Source organism: Vitis vinifera, chromosome 15 (assembly GCF_030704535.1).
Source record: "Vitis vinifera cultivar Pinot Noir 40024 chromosome 15, ASM3070453v1".
Taxonomy (NCBI): domain Eukaryota; kingdom Viridiplantae; phylum Streptophyta; class Magnoliopsida; order Vitales; family Vitaceae; genus Vitis; species Vitis vinifera.
In genome coordinates, this window is record NC_081819.1 from 16,290,268 (window position 1) to 16,305,488 (window position 15,221).

A 15,221-nucleotide genomic window follows, 5' to 3' on the forward strand; every position below is an offset into this window, starting at 1 on the left:
ATCAATCATTGGGCTGCTGCAACTCCTGTGTAGGCCATGAAAAATTCTTCATCACAAGCATATATATTTGTAATATTGGCACAAAAATTGAGAATGAGAAATTCATTTTATTTTTGTATTGCATTCAAATTAATTATCATAAATGAACAGATGCCAATGTATAGTTCAAATTTCATATATTAGATAAAAATTAAAATTTTTTATCTTATATATTTAAATAAAATTTCTGAAAATAAGACAAAAATGAAATGTAAAACATCTTAAGTTGATTAAAACTTTAAACAAAAAAACAAACAGGCCCTTGATTTTTTAGGTTTCCTCTCCAAGTTAGGTAGACTTGAACCTCGCTTTATTAATTTACTCAAACAGGGAAGATTTCTAACACTCAGCCAATAAACAAGAGACATCCAAACACTGGATGGACCTTAAAATGATTATTATTTAAATCAGTATTACAGTTCCATCAAAATCTCCTATAATTACATGGAAACTTTCACTTGGCATGCCTCCAATTTTCCTGCTACAGCTCTATCTATTTTCTCCTTTGCAGTGAAGGGCAAGCTCTTTCCATCTCTCTGAAGTTGCTTTTCTTCTATCACTCACCTCAACTGAGAAAGTTCAGCAAATCCCTCTACCTGAAATAGGAAAAGGATCAATATGCTTTTTCTAGTAATGGACAGTCGATATATAGATCAATGATTCTCCATAGTGTTTTGAGGGCACACCAGCCATCAGTTAGAATGTTGTCATGCATGCAAATAAGGTCATCAAGAAAGATGGCAGCATAAAGAGAAGAAGATTTCTTCCCGGAATTCATCGTATACTGCAATGAAATATATTAAAACAGAATAGTTCCTTTCTGCAGCATCTAAACAACCTTTAGGGAATATATCTCTATCATACAAAATTCATTGAGACATGTTCCAGGTATCTGAGACACCCAAGACACCCGAGACTCTCTTCTATTTCACTTCTTGCTTGCTGAAAGACACCATTTTCTTGAGAGGAAAGGGAAGGAAGAGGAAAAAGGAATGATGAGAAAAGCAAAGCCTTTGGTGAAAAGGGACCACAGAGAATGACAGAAAGAAGAAGACAAAAGCATGACATGTTATCTTCAACCGTTTGTAGAGTCCCCACGAAACTTCTGAACTCTATAGTGCAAGTATAGAACTAAATGGTCCCGGAAACCTCACACCGAACTTTTTCTAACACGTTGTTTGAGTAGTGAGGAAGAAAACACAAAACACTGAAAGGAAAAACACAAATTAAAGCTATTATTGTGGTCACAGGCCCAGATTTGGACTTTGCATGCATATACGGGAGACAATTATATGGGGTGTGGAAGAAAGCAACTGCACGGGAACATGGTTCTATACATGTACTTTGTGGAATACACATATCCAGGCATGTGCTTTTTATTGTGTGCATGTGCATAACAATTATGAGGTTGTATTTGATGGTCAGGTAAAAAAATACTAACCATAACATGGACAACACCACAACTATCATTGGGCTGCATAATTTATTACACTAACACACATTAGATACATTCTTCTGTAAATTTCAAAGACAAAAGGTGGAAATGTGCGGGTATTCTTCTTGGAGTCGATTATCTGTAACCAAATGTTAAAAAGTGAACAATAAAGCTGATTATTGATAAACACAATTATGCTTAATGTTACAGAAACAAAGAAAAATAAAAATAAATCACAGGGAAATTTTAGCTTTTGCATCATTATCTGTCCCTAGAGGGGGATGATGCTACAATTGATGGCTTTGAGAGGTTACAATATCATGACAATGAAATCTAGAAGACATTTAACCGTGGCTGGATGCAACAGCTAAATTTGAACATTTGCATAATCTAGCAAAGAAAAATAATTGTGAGAGTTTAAAATTCCTCTTCATTGGGGACCAGTGTGGTTGTGAAACCATGTCCACAAGCTAATGTAAAATGTGGAACAAAAAAGAAAAAATAAAAAAGGAAATAATTAGTGGTGATCAGGTTGACTATTGTTTACAAATGAATAACTTACTTCGGCTTGTCAGTTAAGGTCACCAGAGATCTGATAATACCAGGGCTGATCTTGTCAGCAAGAACACCTTTCTCCGAAATTAAAAAGGATTTTTCCTTCAAGTAGCTTTGTAGTTTCTTTGCATCATAATCAAGTCGTTCTTGATCTACATTGCCTCAAAAAATTGAAAAGAAAAGAGATGACATGATCACAACATGAATGATTATTATGCTTTAACAAATAGGATATATTATCTTTTATATATATATATAGGCAAAAAAAAAAAAAAAAACATATATTTACAGCACCAAGCAAAAGGCGCACCAAAGTACACAAGTCAAACAAATTGGATATAATTCATATTGTGATATTAATTAGTCAACGCTACATGTTTTTCTCTCCTTAGAATTGCCTCACTTCCCATTTTCCCTCATTAATATCTTTCCAATCAACACATGGTTTGGGGTGTAAATAGGGGTGAATGAGGTGGAAAAGTTCATACCTAATATGTATCTATGGATAGCGATCAAATCAAAGGGAAATGCGATAGGACAGCAATAAAGCTAGACATGCTTTATTTATAAATTGTAGGAAGCCAAGCAACATGCCTGTTGAATGAGGCCTTGCTGAAAAGAGGATTCCGATAAAAGCAAGTCATGAGATAGAAAGGTTTAGGATTACAAAAAGTGACTTCCATCAGAAGTTAGGTAACACCAATTAGTGACAAGTCGAATAGGAAAGAAAAAAGGCACTGAGACTACTTTGCCATGAGACATGATTAAGCAACTTTTGCTTTAAGAAACAAGAATTGAGTGATATGGTTCAATACAAATGCAATGTGGGAGAATAGGAGGATAAAAAGGATCCTAGGTCAAGGAATCTAAAGAAAGACATTATGGATTGTGATGTAACATCATATAAAATCCCAGACAAAGAAAAATGGGATAAAACTTACTTAAGTTGTACCATGTCTCTGCATCTCAACTAGTAATTCTAAACAGCTTCTTAAACAAAATGTGTTGCAAAAAAGCCCTCAGTAAAATAAGTAGAATGCTTTTATTCTATTTTACATAATTAAGGGTTGATTCACTTTAATTTTAAAATTTTTAGGTCTTCCACCTACAGCTGGATGCAACACTCTGGACACATGGGATTCGGTCAAAAATATCATAAAGAAACAACTCCCAATTCAAAAGTTGAAAACCTTATCCCACCAGGGAAGAGTTACCCACTGAGTAATCCACCTAATATTGCAGCCTCCTATCTCTCTCTCTTTTCCAATCTTGGTTGGAAAGGGTGAGCACCTAGCAAAGCACTTTGGAACTTGCTTTGGAGTGATATAGTAATAAAACAAAGGATTTCTGCAATGATTGAAACCACAGAATGAAGTGGAAGGCATTACACTAAAACAAAAAGACAGAACTCAAGGACTTCTAATACTTTAATAATTTACACAAATTTTTTGGTTATAGAATTGATGGTTAATGACCATACAAGTTTTATATCATGCAAACAACTCCTTCCAAGATAAGTGGTTTTATAGGCCACTGGACCTTTAACATAATCAATTATCAAGAAAGCTTCTCTTTTCATCCAAATACCTTTCCACGGATTTCCAAATTTTACCTTATTTTTATATTGCATATTTTTTAACATTTCCAAAAAAGGCTCCACAATTGAGATGACAGGCACACTAAATAAATTTGGTACCTTTATACACTGTATAAGATACGTATCATCTTATATATAGCAAACAGCAAGAAAGACCTCATATAGATAACCTAAGTTTGAAGTTGTCCATTACTTATTAATATTTACACAAATATAAGGACATGTTTTTTAATTGACCCATGATTTAATCTTAGAACCATTATAACATAGCATAAATTCTGGGGAGAACCAAAGTTCCAAATTCAATACAGTACAATCCATCATATCACATTTAAATCTATATAAATATCCAATTTAAACAACTAATTTCGAAAAAGAAAAGGTTCCAGAAAAAGACCTTTCTCCAAAATGGAATGAGCAGCATGAAATGGAATCCTAGCAAAAACATCAGTTCCAGGGAACATCGTCCATGTGTTCTCCCTTGAGTCATGGTTGCCACAGGTTGCACACACCTCCTTCACCAAAGGCCTTGATTCAAGCTGCTCAATCTCCTTCATGATCGACTCAAAAGGAGAAGGAACACTGGTTTTTGTTGTCCGTGCCCTCTTCCTAAGTGCTGTAAGGGCTTCCCTATTCCCATTCCTCACTCTATCATTCTCAACTAGCTAGATTTTGCCATAATAAGAAATCCATAAATCTCCATTGGATTAAAAGAGAACCAGGCAAATGAAAAGGAGAAATCAAATCCTAGGGCAAGGTTTATCCAGGTTCATGGTTTACAAAAATGAAAAGCAAAGAATTATGCAGAAAATGCTTCTCACATGCATTACCATATTTTAAAATTCTCTCAAAAAAGGCTCAAATTTCAGATACTTCAAGCAGTCATTTTCTACATTTTCATTTTCAAACATCCATAGAAAAAACCAAACTGCCAGAAAAAAGACAAATTCTTAAAATTTTTCTCCATTTCCATTTCTGGAGATTTCAGCAATGCATTTATTGAAACAAACCACAGCTGTGACAATTGATTACATTTTAAGCTGCTTTAGCTTCATAAAAATGAAATTTTCATATTAGATAAGCAAAATGGAGGTTTTAGGCTCAGCTCAATGAAGGTCCTCTTCTCCCAAGTCCTAATTTTTTTTTTTATCAGATCCCAGGTCCAAAAGATTGAAAACTCCAAAACTCTGGTCTTCTTCTGTTTTTTTTTTTTTTTCCTACAATTTTTTAGTAGACAAATTGAGTCTTAGAGAGAGCTTAAACACCCTAAATGTAGTTCTGGAAAAAGAAAATTTACAGTCCACTTTTACCTGATGTCGAGCTAAAAGGACATTCTCAGCTTCAATTTCAATCTCAATTAAGCCTTGTTGGAGTTGCTTCATACTTTCATCCATTTTAGTCCTCTATGAGACCCCTTACCTGAATGGTGAAACGTTTTCACATTATTTGTTAACTACAACAACATATAAGAAATCAAGGCTACATTTGGCTAAAACAGAATAGACTCAATCTAGAATTCCAATTCTGTGGAAATAAAAAACCTGCTGCAATTGTGAAAATGAATTTTTTTTTTTTATAAGTAAAAGAGATAAAAATTGTATTGAAAAGAGCCGCTAAAACAGCGACTCAAAGTATACAAAGAAGATACACCTCCCCTATCAAACACGGAGGAGCAAGAAAAACCCCACCCTCAACAAGAACCCACCTAATCAATGAAACCAACTAAGGTCGAAGGACCATCTTTTATAAACAATTTTGTCTCCGACCAAAGCAAGAAAACAAAAGAACTCTTAAGTCTTTGGATGAACAACACATTATCTTCAAACGCAATATTATTTCTTGCCTTCCAAACCGTCCAAAAAATACATAAGGGACCTGCTCTCCAAACTTCCTTTTCTCATTTTTCCCACAAAAGACCCGTTCCAGCTCAACAGCGTCTCCTTAACAGTGGCTGGCAGCACCCACTGCAACCCAAAGAGAGAGAAAAACAAAGCCTATAAAGTCCTTGCCTTGGCACAATGGAGGAGGATGTGATCTATCGATTCTTCATGCATTTGACGAAGGTAGCATCTATTCGCTAAAGGCCATCCTCTTTTTTGGAGTTGGTCCAAAGTAAGAGCTTTTCCCCCCTTGCTTCCCACCCAAAAAAACTCACTTTAGGCTGCACGCAAGTTTTCCAAATAACATTCGAAGGGAAAGAGACTGAAGAGTCAAAACCTAATGCTTTGTAGAGAGACTTAATGGAAAACTTCTCACATTTAGTCTCTATCCAAAGCACCCTATCTTCCACATCCTGCTGAACACTTCCCATTGAGACCTAATAAAAACCTATACACCTCATCCACCTCCCAATCATTGAAAGGTCTAGAGAAAAGCGGGCTCCAACTCCCCCCTCCCTCAGTGGCACTCACACATCTTTCACCCAAGCACTCTTGGAGACAGCTAGTGCAAATAAAGTAGGAAAGGAAACACAAAAAGGTGCAGCCCCACACCATCTATCCTTCCAAAATTTCACCCTATGGCCATTACTCACCACAAAAGAAAGCCCACTACTTACAACATGCCACTCCCTCCTAATTGCTTTCCACAACCCCACACCATACCCCCTCCTCACTTCCTTGGAACATCAACCCCCTTACTCCTCCTCATACTTTCCTTTAATCACTTGATTCCAAACAGCCCCTTTCTCATTTGGCACAAAAGCGCCTTATTTAGAGTAGAGAGGTGTTTCACCCCTAACCCCCTTTTGTTTTTGTCCAAGCAAACCAACTCCCACCTAACAAGATGAGGTTTCTGCTCAAGAGCCTCGCCTCCCCACAAAAAATCCCTCTGAATCTACTCTAACCTCAATTTGACCGTCCTTGGTAGAAAAAGCACAGACATGAAAGAAATGGGCAAGCTAGCCAAAGTGCTCCAAATCAAGGTAATCCTCCCTTCTTTGGAAATGTATTGGCATTTCCACCGAGCCAATCTCTTCCAAACCCTCACCTCCACTCCATCCCAAGCAGCTACAAATTTATAAAGAGCACCCAACGACAATCCCAAATAAGAAGACAAGAGACTCCACGTTTTCTACACATCCCACTGGGATTAACGCACTTTTATCAAAGTTAATCCTCAATCCCAAAATGACCTCAAACCACATTAGAGTCCAACTTAAATACATCATCCTATCTTGAGAAGCCCCACAAAAAACCAAAGTGTCATCGGCGAACAATAAATGAGACACTTGGGCCCCCTCACCTTCTTGACCCCTCACCTTATAGGACAGTAGAAAACCCCCATTTACAACTCTCTGAAGAAGACAACTAAGAGCCTCCATCACAATCACAAAAAGATACGGTGAGAGAGGATCCCCCTGCCTCAAAACCCCTAGAACTCTGGAAGAAACCTGAGGAAGTCCCATTAACCATAATAGAAAAACTGGTTGTGGAGATACACCACCGCATCCACCTAAGCCATTTCTCCCCGAAACCTATCAAACCCATAACTGAAAGCAAGAAAGAGCAATCCACATGATCTACCGCCTTTTCTATGTCAAGTTTGCACATCATCACCCCCTCATTGCTCTTCAAAATCGAATTTATGACTTCATTAGCAACAAGGGTAGCATCCAAGATTTGTCTTCCTTCCACAAAGGCATTTTAGGCCTTAGAGACCACCTTACCCACCACCAGCTTTAACCTATTGGCTAGCACTTTAGCTAGCCACTTGTACAACCCTCCCACCAAACTAATTGACCTGAAATCCCTTAAGTCTTCCACTCCCCCTTTCTTTGGGATCAAAATAAGGAAAGTTGCATTTAGACTTCTGACAAAACAATTGTGGTAATGAAACTCCCTGAAAAACCCCATAACCTCCTCCTTCACAAAACCCCAAGAATGTTGCCAGAAAGCCATAGAAAACCCATCAGGCCCTGGAGTTTTTTTCCCACTAAAACCCTTTAGAGCCCCAAAAACCTCCAACTTAGAAAAAGGCTCCTCCAACCTAGCCGCTTCAACAGCCACCAAAGTTGCAAAAAGACAGACCACTAATACTGGGTCTCCACCCTCCTGTAGCAGACAACAAGACCTTAAACTCATTCACCACTCCTTCTCTGATTCCATTCTCCTCAGTAAACCACGAACCATTAATTTTAATCTGGGCCCCTGGATTCCTCCTCTTGTGAGCATTAGCCAACTTGTGGAAAAAAACTAGTGTTTCTATCCCCTTCCTTCAATCACACTTCCCTTGATTTCTGCCTCTTAGAAATTTCTTCTAGGAGAATCCACTTTTTAAAATCCTCCTTTGCTCCTTTGCTAGCTTCCAACTCATGAATAGCGAGAAGCCGATCTAACTCTACTCTGTCCCAAAATTCCACCTGATTGAGAGCCCAAGCCTTATTAACTTCAACTTTCCCAAAGACATTCCTATTCCAGTCTCTCAATAACGGCTTCAAGACTTTCAGCTTCGCAGCTAAAACAAAACTAGCAGACCCACTGAAACTAAAACCCTACCACCAAGCCTATAGCTTGTCCTTGAAGCCCTCCTCTTTCAACCACATATTTTTAAATCTAAAAGGCTTAGGGCCTCTCCTCAGACCTCCCCCGTCTAGCAAAATTGGACAATGATCATAAACTGGTTTAAGAAGGGCACACTGAACAAACCCCTGTAAAACGGCCTTCCCAATCCTCCGAGACCAAAAACCAATCGAGCCTAGAATTAGACTGATTATTCAAGTCACCCCTCCAAGTGTAAGAACCTCCCTGCAAAGGCAAATCCCTAAGCTCTAAATTTCAATAATCTTAGAGAACCTCCTCATTGAACAGGTAAGTCTGCCTCCTCTACTACACTCCACAGGGAACCTAACCACATTAAAATCACTTGCCACACACCAAGGGCCACCCAATAACCCTCTAACAGCACCTAGCTCACCCCAGAACTCTTCCCTCTCTTTCTTCAGAGTGAGGCCATAAACCCTTGTAAAAATCCAACAAAAGTCATCCTCACAATTCTTAAACCAGCAAGACGCTAAGAAAATCCCTACTTCCACATCCAACAATTGTAACACCTTATTGTCCCAGAATACCAACACACCACTGGAGGCACCCCTCGAGTTAACAGTCCTCCACTCTAAATATCTTCCCACTCCAAGGCTTCGGACTATCTTCTTCGACATCTCTTCCATCTTAGTCTCCTATAAGCACACTAAATCCACCTTCTAAGGCTTGATCAACGCCTTAATCACCTTTCTCTTAGCACTATCATTGGCCCCTCTAACGTTCCACGATATAATTCTCAATTTCAAAAAGCAAAATATATAACCCCCACGCACTTCTCAAAACCAAAGGGCATAGCTTCATTAAGCAAGTTGTAGTTCCCCCACACACCTCTCTGTACCACTATAATTCACCGAACACTCAAGTTTTTTCAATTCCCTATCTGATCTTGAGATCTTCTGGACTTTCCTCTTTTTTCCAACCAGATTGCCCTTGAGATCTTTCCTTTCTTTCATTCTTTTCATAAGCTCCATGATCTCCCCCTCAAACCCCTCAATAGGCATTCCCAAACATCGATAGAAAGTCAAAAAACTCATCCACAAAACCGTGGCTCTCCTCTCTTCCCCCTCCAACCCACTTTCCAGATCTCTTGCCAACAACACTTTTCCACCATATGCCTTGGCCCCCCCTTCTAACTTAGTCGAGGCTCCCCTCTCACTACCATCTGCCTAGATCACCCTCAATGGGTCAACAACCGCCTCTCCAACCTCAACAACCAACTCATCAAGTGTCCCAAGGCCCTGACTAGCAACCACCATCGCCTTATCCCCCCTAGAGAAAGAAGAAAAAGGAGAAACCCGACCTCCAAAGCTAGTAAAAGAACCAGACTCAAGAAATGAGTACCTGGAAGCTTCCTCCAGTAGGGATTCATCTGCTATAGACGTCCCCCCTGCCTCTGTAATCAACACTACACTGAGAAACGCATCATCAAGACTCCTCTCAAAGGTAACAATCTTAACTCCAAGAGCCCTAGGCTCTTTAAAAGCCCCAACTACAGACTCCTGGACTAGGCCTTTTTGGCTTAACTTTAGAGAGTTGGGTTGTCCCTTAACCACAGGCCCACTAGCCTCTTTGTCCACCAAGCTTTGGCCCTTACTAAGGCCCATAGGCCCAGTCCTAACTAAGCCTCGCAACTTAGGCTCTTAGGCTCCAGAGACTAACCCACGCTTGTTGAACTCGGCCCAGTAACCCTTAGGTCCACTTCCTTCCCCAATTTTTCTCTCTCCAATATCAGAAGAGGAGCACCTTTCCTCAACAACTACCTTCCCCTTCCCATTTTTATGTGCAACTGCCTCTATATCACCAGCCATACCTAAATTGTGCAATTCAGAGTCAACACCCACTTTCATTGCTCTGACTTCGCCTCTGGAACACGCTGCTTCAACCATTGGAGCCTACGCTTGCACCTGCGAAGGCCCTACGCGTTAATCTACCTCTCCTCCATCTCTCACCCTTGTCCTCTCCTTCTCTTTGCATCGACACCACCATCGACACCCATGGTGGCACTTCGCACCACAATTGAATTGCAAAACATGAAGAGCCCACCACCAACTGTAACGTCTCAGGGAAGTCTTTCCCCTCAGACCTCACCAAAAGCTTGGCCCACTAAAATTGCACGAAGTTTTTTGTGTCATCGTCCACATCAACGAACCCTCCGCAACTATCCCCCAACTTCCTAAACACCTCCTGGTTCCAGAATTGTAACAACAGACCCACCGCCCTCACCCAACAATGATTAACATGAACTCCAGCCCAATAACAACCTACCTCGGGCCCTTACCTCTCAATATGAAACACCTTGTCCTCAAAGTACCGAATCCCTTTTGTCAACACCCTCTCTACTTCCACTGCATCCTCAAATTCTGCCAGGAAAAGCCCACCACCCAAATTCGAAAAACTCACTCCCCTTTTCAAATTCCACAGATGCACTCCCCATCTTCTTAACAAAGCCAACTTAGGGACCAGAGGTGTCGTTCCACCCCACCGTCCCACCAAACAGAGCCCCAATTGCTCATCCCTGCTCCTCAAGTCTCTGCCCCCAAGTTGAAGCCACACTACGTCTCTTAGTCTTCCAACCTTTGCCTTTGTAACCTCAGCAAAAGACCTTTTCTCCTCCTCCACCTCCCCCTGATCATCACCAATCCTACCTGCCTTATCACCAACATAACCATAGCCCACCTTAACTTCACCAAGGGTAACCACACCAAGAGAACGCAACTTTTCAACCAACTTAACCCAACCCCCCAGGATTCCTCTTCCCTCCGGAAAGACCAAATAGAATCTCTTCCCTCCCACATCACGAACAGAACAAAGGATGAACCTTCCTGCCTCGTTAGCGCACCTGTCCAGTCTAAATTTCCTTCCTTCCTCTTCCTAACTCCTTGCCCCTCTCCCAAAACTCTCCTCCTTACAGCACACTTCCAACCCTTCCAGCAAGCACCTTAGACTGGATTCGCCAAACCTAATCCACAAGGAAAAATCTCTCCATCTCTCCAAGATAATACCACATAGCTTCCCACCAACATCCTCAACCGAAATCTCGAAAGACTTCAACTCCATAGCAAACCAGCATCTACCCCCTACCTTGTGCCTCATCTCCCTCCCACTCTCACTAGAACAACCAAACTGAAAAAATGAATTGATTATGAAAGCTCAAATTGCGAAAATGAATTTATGGGTTAGAGGTTTATATAACGTAAACAAAATTCCATCTCCATTGGATAAAAAGCAACCTAACATTGGAATTGAGATTGGCACTTCCAATTCCCAGGCCCCAAGTCTATGCAACCAAACATATCACTTAGGACCATGTTTGTTTGCACAGAATGGGATTCGATTCAGAAGTTCCAATTCTTTGGAGCTAAAAAGCCTCACTTTTACTTTGGGATTGCATCTATGGACTAGTAGCATAGCGAGATTTTATTTTATTTTTTTCCTTTTTTCTTTTTCTTCTGATAGGCAAATTGTGGCAAATCAAATTTAATTCAATTCCAAATCCACCGGTGTTTCAATTAGACCTGGCACCTAAAATTCCAACTCTATGCAACTAAACATAGGATAAAAAAATTCAAGAGGTCCAATAAACCATAGAGTACACTATTAAGAAGCTCTTCAAAAAAAGTACAAACACAATGACAAAGGCCTCTTGAAACTAAATATATAATATCAAAGTGATCTAAGTTAGTAAAAATGGCCAAAATCTTGTTAGGGACAATGAAAGTTCAATTAGAATTGTCACAAAGAGAACATTCCAAATAATAAAATATCTATTGAAATCACAGTTAAATTTTAAAAAAAAAAATCAAAACAATGCAAGAACAATTTTGCTACTTTTGCGTAGAACAAAAGGCAATGCATAATTCAAAATTTATCACAGCAAATATTCATAACTGATGGTTAGCCAGAATGGGATGGGGATTGCACATTCAAATGATTCATAGGTAAAACACACAGCACAAAAAGCATAACTCAAAATTTATCAAAGCATGGATTCATAACGTTTGATTGGCCAGAATGGGATGGGGAATGCACATTCTAATGGTTCATGGGCAACAGAGAGAGAAAAAGAGCACAAAGAACATTTCAAATAAATAAAATATCTACCAAAATCACAGTTCAATTAAAAAAAAATCACAAAATTTCGAGAAAAATTTTGCTACTTTGTGTAGAGAAGAAAGGTGGTGCAAAATTCAGAATTTATCAAAACATGAATTCATGAATCCTGGTCAGTCAGAATGGGATGGAGAAGAGAGAGTTATCAAAACATAAATTCATAACCTTTTTTAGTCAGAATGGAATGGAAAGAGAGAGAGAGAGAGAGAGAGAGAGAGAGAGAGAGAGAGAGAGGACGATTTTCTCAAAATTTCAACCATTTTCTCAGGCACATAATAAGAGATTTTTATAAAGAAAAGAAAAAAAAAAAACCTTGGTTTTCTCTTACTTTGCTCCACTTGGTGTGCACCACAAGAACCAGATATTCCCACCAGACAAAAAAAAAAAAAAAAATGAAGCATACAACACTCATTAAAATTTTTTTGGAAACCTTAACGGAGAAAGAGTGAAACTCGACATAGGTGATTAGAGAGAGAGTTTAATCCGCACTTTGAGAGAGAGACAATCAATTAAATTCCAGTTTTAAGGTTTGAGTTTTACCAATAAGAAGCTATATGGAGCCTAGACAAAATCTTTTCCAGTAAAATTTGATGGAAAATGATATATATTGAGAACCCAAAAACCAAAAACTTAAGTTTTTAGAAAATTGGTAACTAGTATTAGAGCTCTAGTTACTAAATTTCTTGGGTTAAAGTCTTCCCCGCATTATTTATTTGTCTAATTTGTCTGCAACTCTCTCACAACTAATTATCTCTTATCATAAATTTTTGTCTTCTTCCCACTTACAAGACCTCGCAGTTTAAGCATTTAACAAAATTAGTAACTCAACAAAGTCAAATTAAAATGATATGTTGTTGAAAAGAGTTTATCAATACAAAGTATAAAATTTAAAATTTTCTTTTCTATATTTTTATCATAATATGTATAATTTTTTTGAGTGATTCACTCAATTAACTTTATTTATATTTTTTTAACATGTGAAATTATTATAATAATCAGATTTAATTTTAATAATTTTAATAATTCAGTAGTGATATTTCAATTGATTGTGTAATATTTTTGTAAATGTACATAGTGATTAGTGAAGTTGGATATTCAAGTGAAATATATGTTCTGTAAGTTTGAGAAATATCGCCGATATTTCGGTATTTATCGGTATTTTTACCCATTTTTTGGAAAATTTCTCGAGATTTCCTACCAGTCCAGCCCACGCACAGGATACAAAATCTGTCCAATTTTTATTTTTTTTTTAAAAAAAAAACATAAGATGCTATTTGGTAATCTCATCATGATTTGCAGGCAAAGGTTATGTCTTTCAGTCTGGCTCAAAAATCGTGGATTTAGGGTTCGTGAAATTTAAATCCAATGGCATAAAAGCAAAGAGACCCTAGAACAGATCCAGAACACACAGGGAGCGAGAAAAAAAAAAGCATTTTTTTTTGTTTTCCTCGGGGTTTTGCATGGATTTTCTCGGAAATCAAACGAGGATGAATTTTCCCGGAAATCAAATGGGGGATGGATTTTCTTGGGAATCAAACGGGGGTTGCAAAAAAAAAACGATAATAATAGCATGATTAGATTAGTACCTGCGAGGATTGAGAGTGGCAGAGGAAAATAGGGCCTTTCTAGGGATTCTCTCGTCTGGAGGGCAACTTCAGAAAAGGACTCCTTGATGCATCGGGTGAGAGAAGCGAGTGGCCCTTTTGATTTTTAGATTTAGTAGAGATAAAAAGGGGGAAACAAATCATGAGAACAATTTTCCTCTCTATCTTTATTTTGATTAAATCAAAACTAGCGTTTGAAATATGGATGATATTTCATCGAAATTACACGCCCACGCATCATTAGGCTTTTTTAACTTTTACGGTCATTTTAAAAAATAATTCTTAAAAAATGATATTTTGCAAAATAATTCTTAAAGTATGATACTTTGAAAAATAATTTCAAATCTACGACACTTTTTGTTACTTTAAAAAGTGTTTCTTGAAGAGACACCTTCTATATTTTTCATATCAATCATAAATATTAAAAAAAAAATTGAATTTACACTAAAGGGGTCTCTTGAAGAGACGTCTTCCATAATTCCATAAAATTGAATTTACATTGAAAGTGTCTTTGTAATAGACATCTTTCACAATTTTTATATCAATAAAACACGTTAAAAAAATTTGAATTTATATTAAAAGTGTCATTTAAATAGACATTTTTCACAGTTTTCGTATCAGTTTCATAATAAAAAATTTGAATTTATAATAAAGATGTCTTCTTAAGACACATTTTCTATAATTTCACAAAATTAAATTGTATCAATGATTCATTGAAATAATTGAATTTATATTAAAAGTGTATTTTCAAAATACACGTTCCACAATTTCATAAAATTAAATTTTTATGGAAAAGTTTTCCTTCAAGAGACACTTTTAGTATAAATTTAATTTTTTTGATAGGTGACTAATATAAAAATTGTGGAAAGTGTTTATTCAAAAGACACATTTAGTATAAATTCAATTTTGTGGAATTGTATAAACTCTTTCAATGTAAATTCAATTTTTTTTACTGTGTGACTGATATGAAAATTATCAATGATGTTTTTTCTAGAAACAGCTTTAGTATTAATTTGATTTTATAGTATTATGGAAATGATATTTTTTTAGTATAAATTCAATTTTTTTTTAACGTGTATGACTAATAAAAAAAAATGAAAAAGTGTCTTTCGAAGAGATACCTTTAATATAAATTCAATTTCATGGAATTATGGAAGGTGTCTCTTTAAGAAACACATTTAGTGTAAATTTAATTTTTTTTAATATTTATAGTTGATATAAAAAATATAAAAGGTGTCTCTTCAAGAAACACCTTTCAAAGTGACAAAAAGTGCCGTAGATTTGAAATTATTTTTCAAAGTACCATATTTTAAGAATTATTTTGAAAAGTACCATTTTTT

General features: G+C 37.4%; 1 protein-coding gene across 8 annotated transcripts; it reads right to left on the reverse strand.

Moving 5' to 3' along the window:
- Positions 1 to 332: 332 nt before the first annotated feature.
- On the reverse strand, positions 333 to 14,116 carry LOC100261542 (uncharacterized). 8 transcript variants are annotated; one of them, XR_009467792.1, is made up of 6 exons: positions 13,864 to 14,116; positions 4,937 to 5,045; positions 4,024 to 4,291; positions 2,037 to 2,190; positions 1,481 to 1,613; positions 333 to 635 (listed from the first exon to the last, which is right to left on the reverse strand). XR_009467792.1 is itself a non-coding variant. In XM_059743070.1 (5 exons), the coding sequence occupies exons 2-5, from the start codon at positions 5,018 to 5,020 to the stop codon at positions 632 to 634; spliced, it is 510 nt and encodes a 169-aa protein (XP_059599053.1). In that variant the 5' UTR covers positions 5,021 to 5,045; positions 13,864 to 14,114; the 3' UTR covers positions 333 to 631. The 8 variants fall into 8 exon arrangements, 4 of the variants coding, with proteins under 4 accessions (XP_059599053.1, XP_059599056.1, XP_059599055.1 ...); XR_009467793.1 differs by having other exon boundaries at positions 904 to 1,613; positions 2,037 to 2,181; positions 13,864 to 14,109; XR_009467795.1 differs by having other exon boundaries at positions 878 to 1,613; positions 2,037 to 2,181; positions 13,864 to 14,109.
- Positions 14,117 to 15,221: the final 1,105 nt, after the last annotated feature.

Bases quoted from the DNA above. Each gene is read 5' to 3' on its own strand.
- LOC100261542 (XM_059743070.1), bottom strand. From the start codon at position 5,020: ATGGATGAAAGTATGAAGCAACTCCAACAAGGCTTAATTGAGATTGAA. The intron at 4,292-4,936 runs GTAAAAGTGGAC...GGCAAAATCTAG, and splicing joins TCCTTTTAGCTCGACATCAG to CTAGTTGAGAATGATAGAGT. The intron at 2,191-4,023 runs GTCTTTTTCTGG...CAATTTTTTGAG, and splicing joins TCATTCCATTTTGGAGAAAG to GCAATGTAGATCAAGAACGA.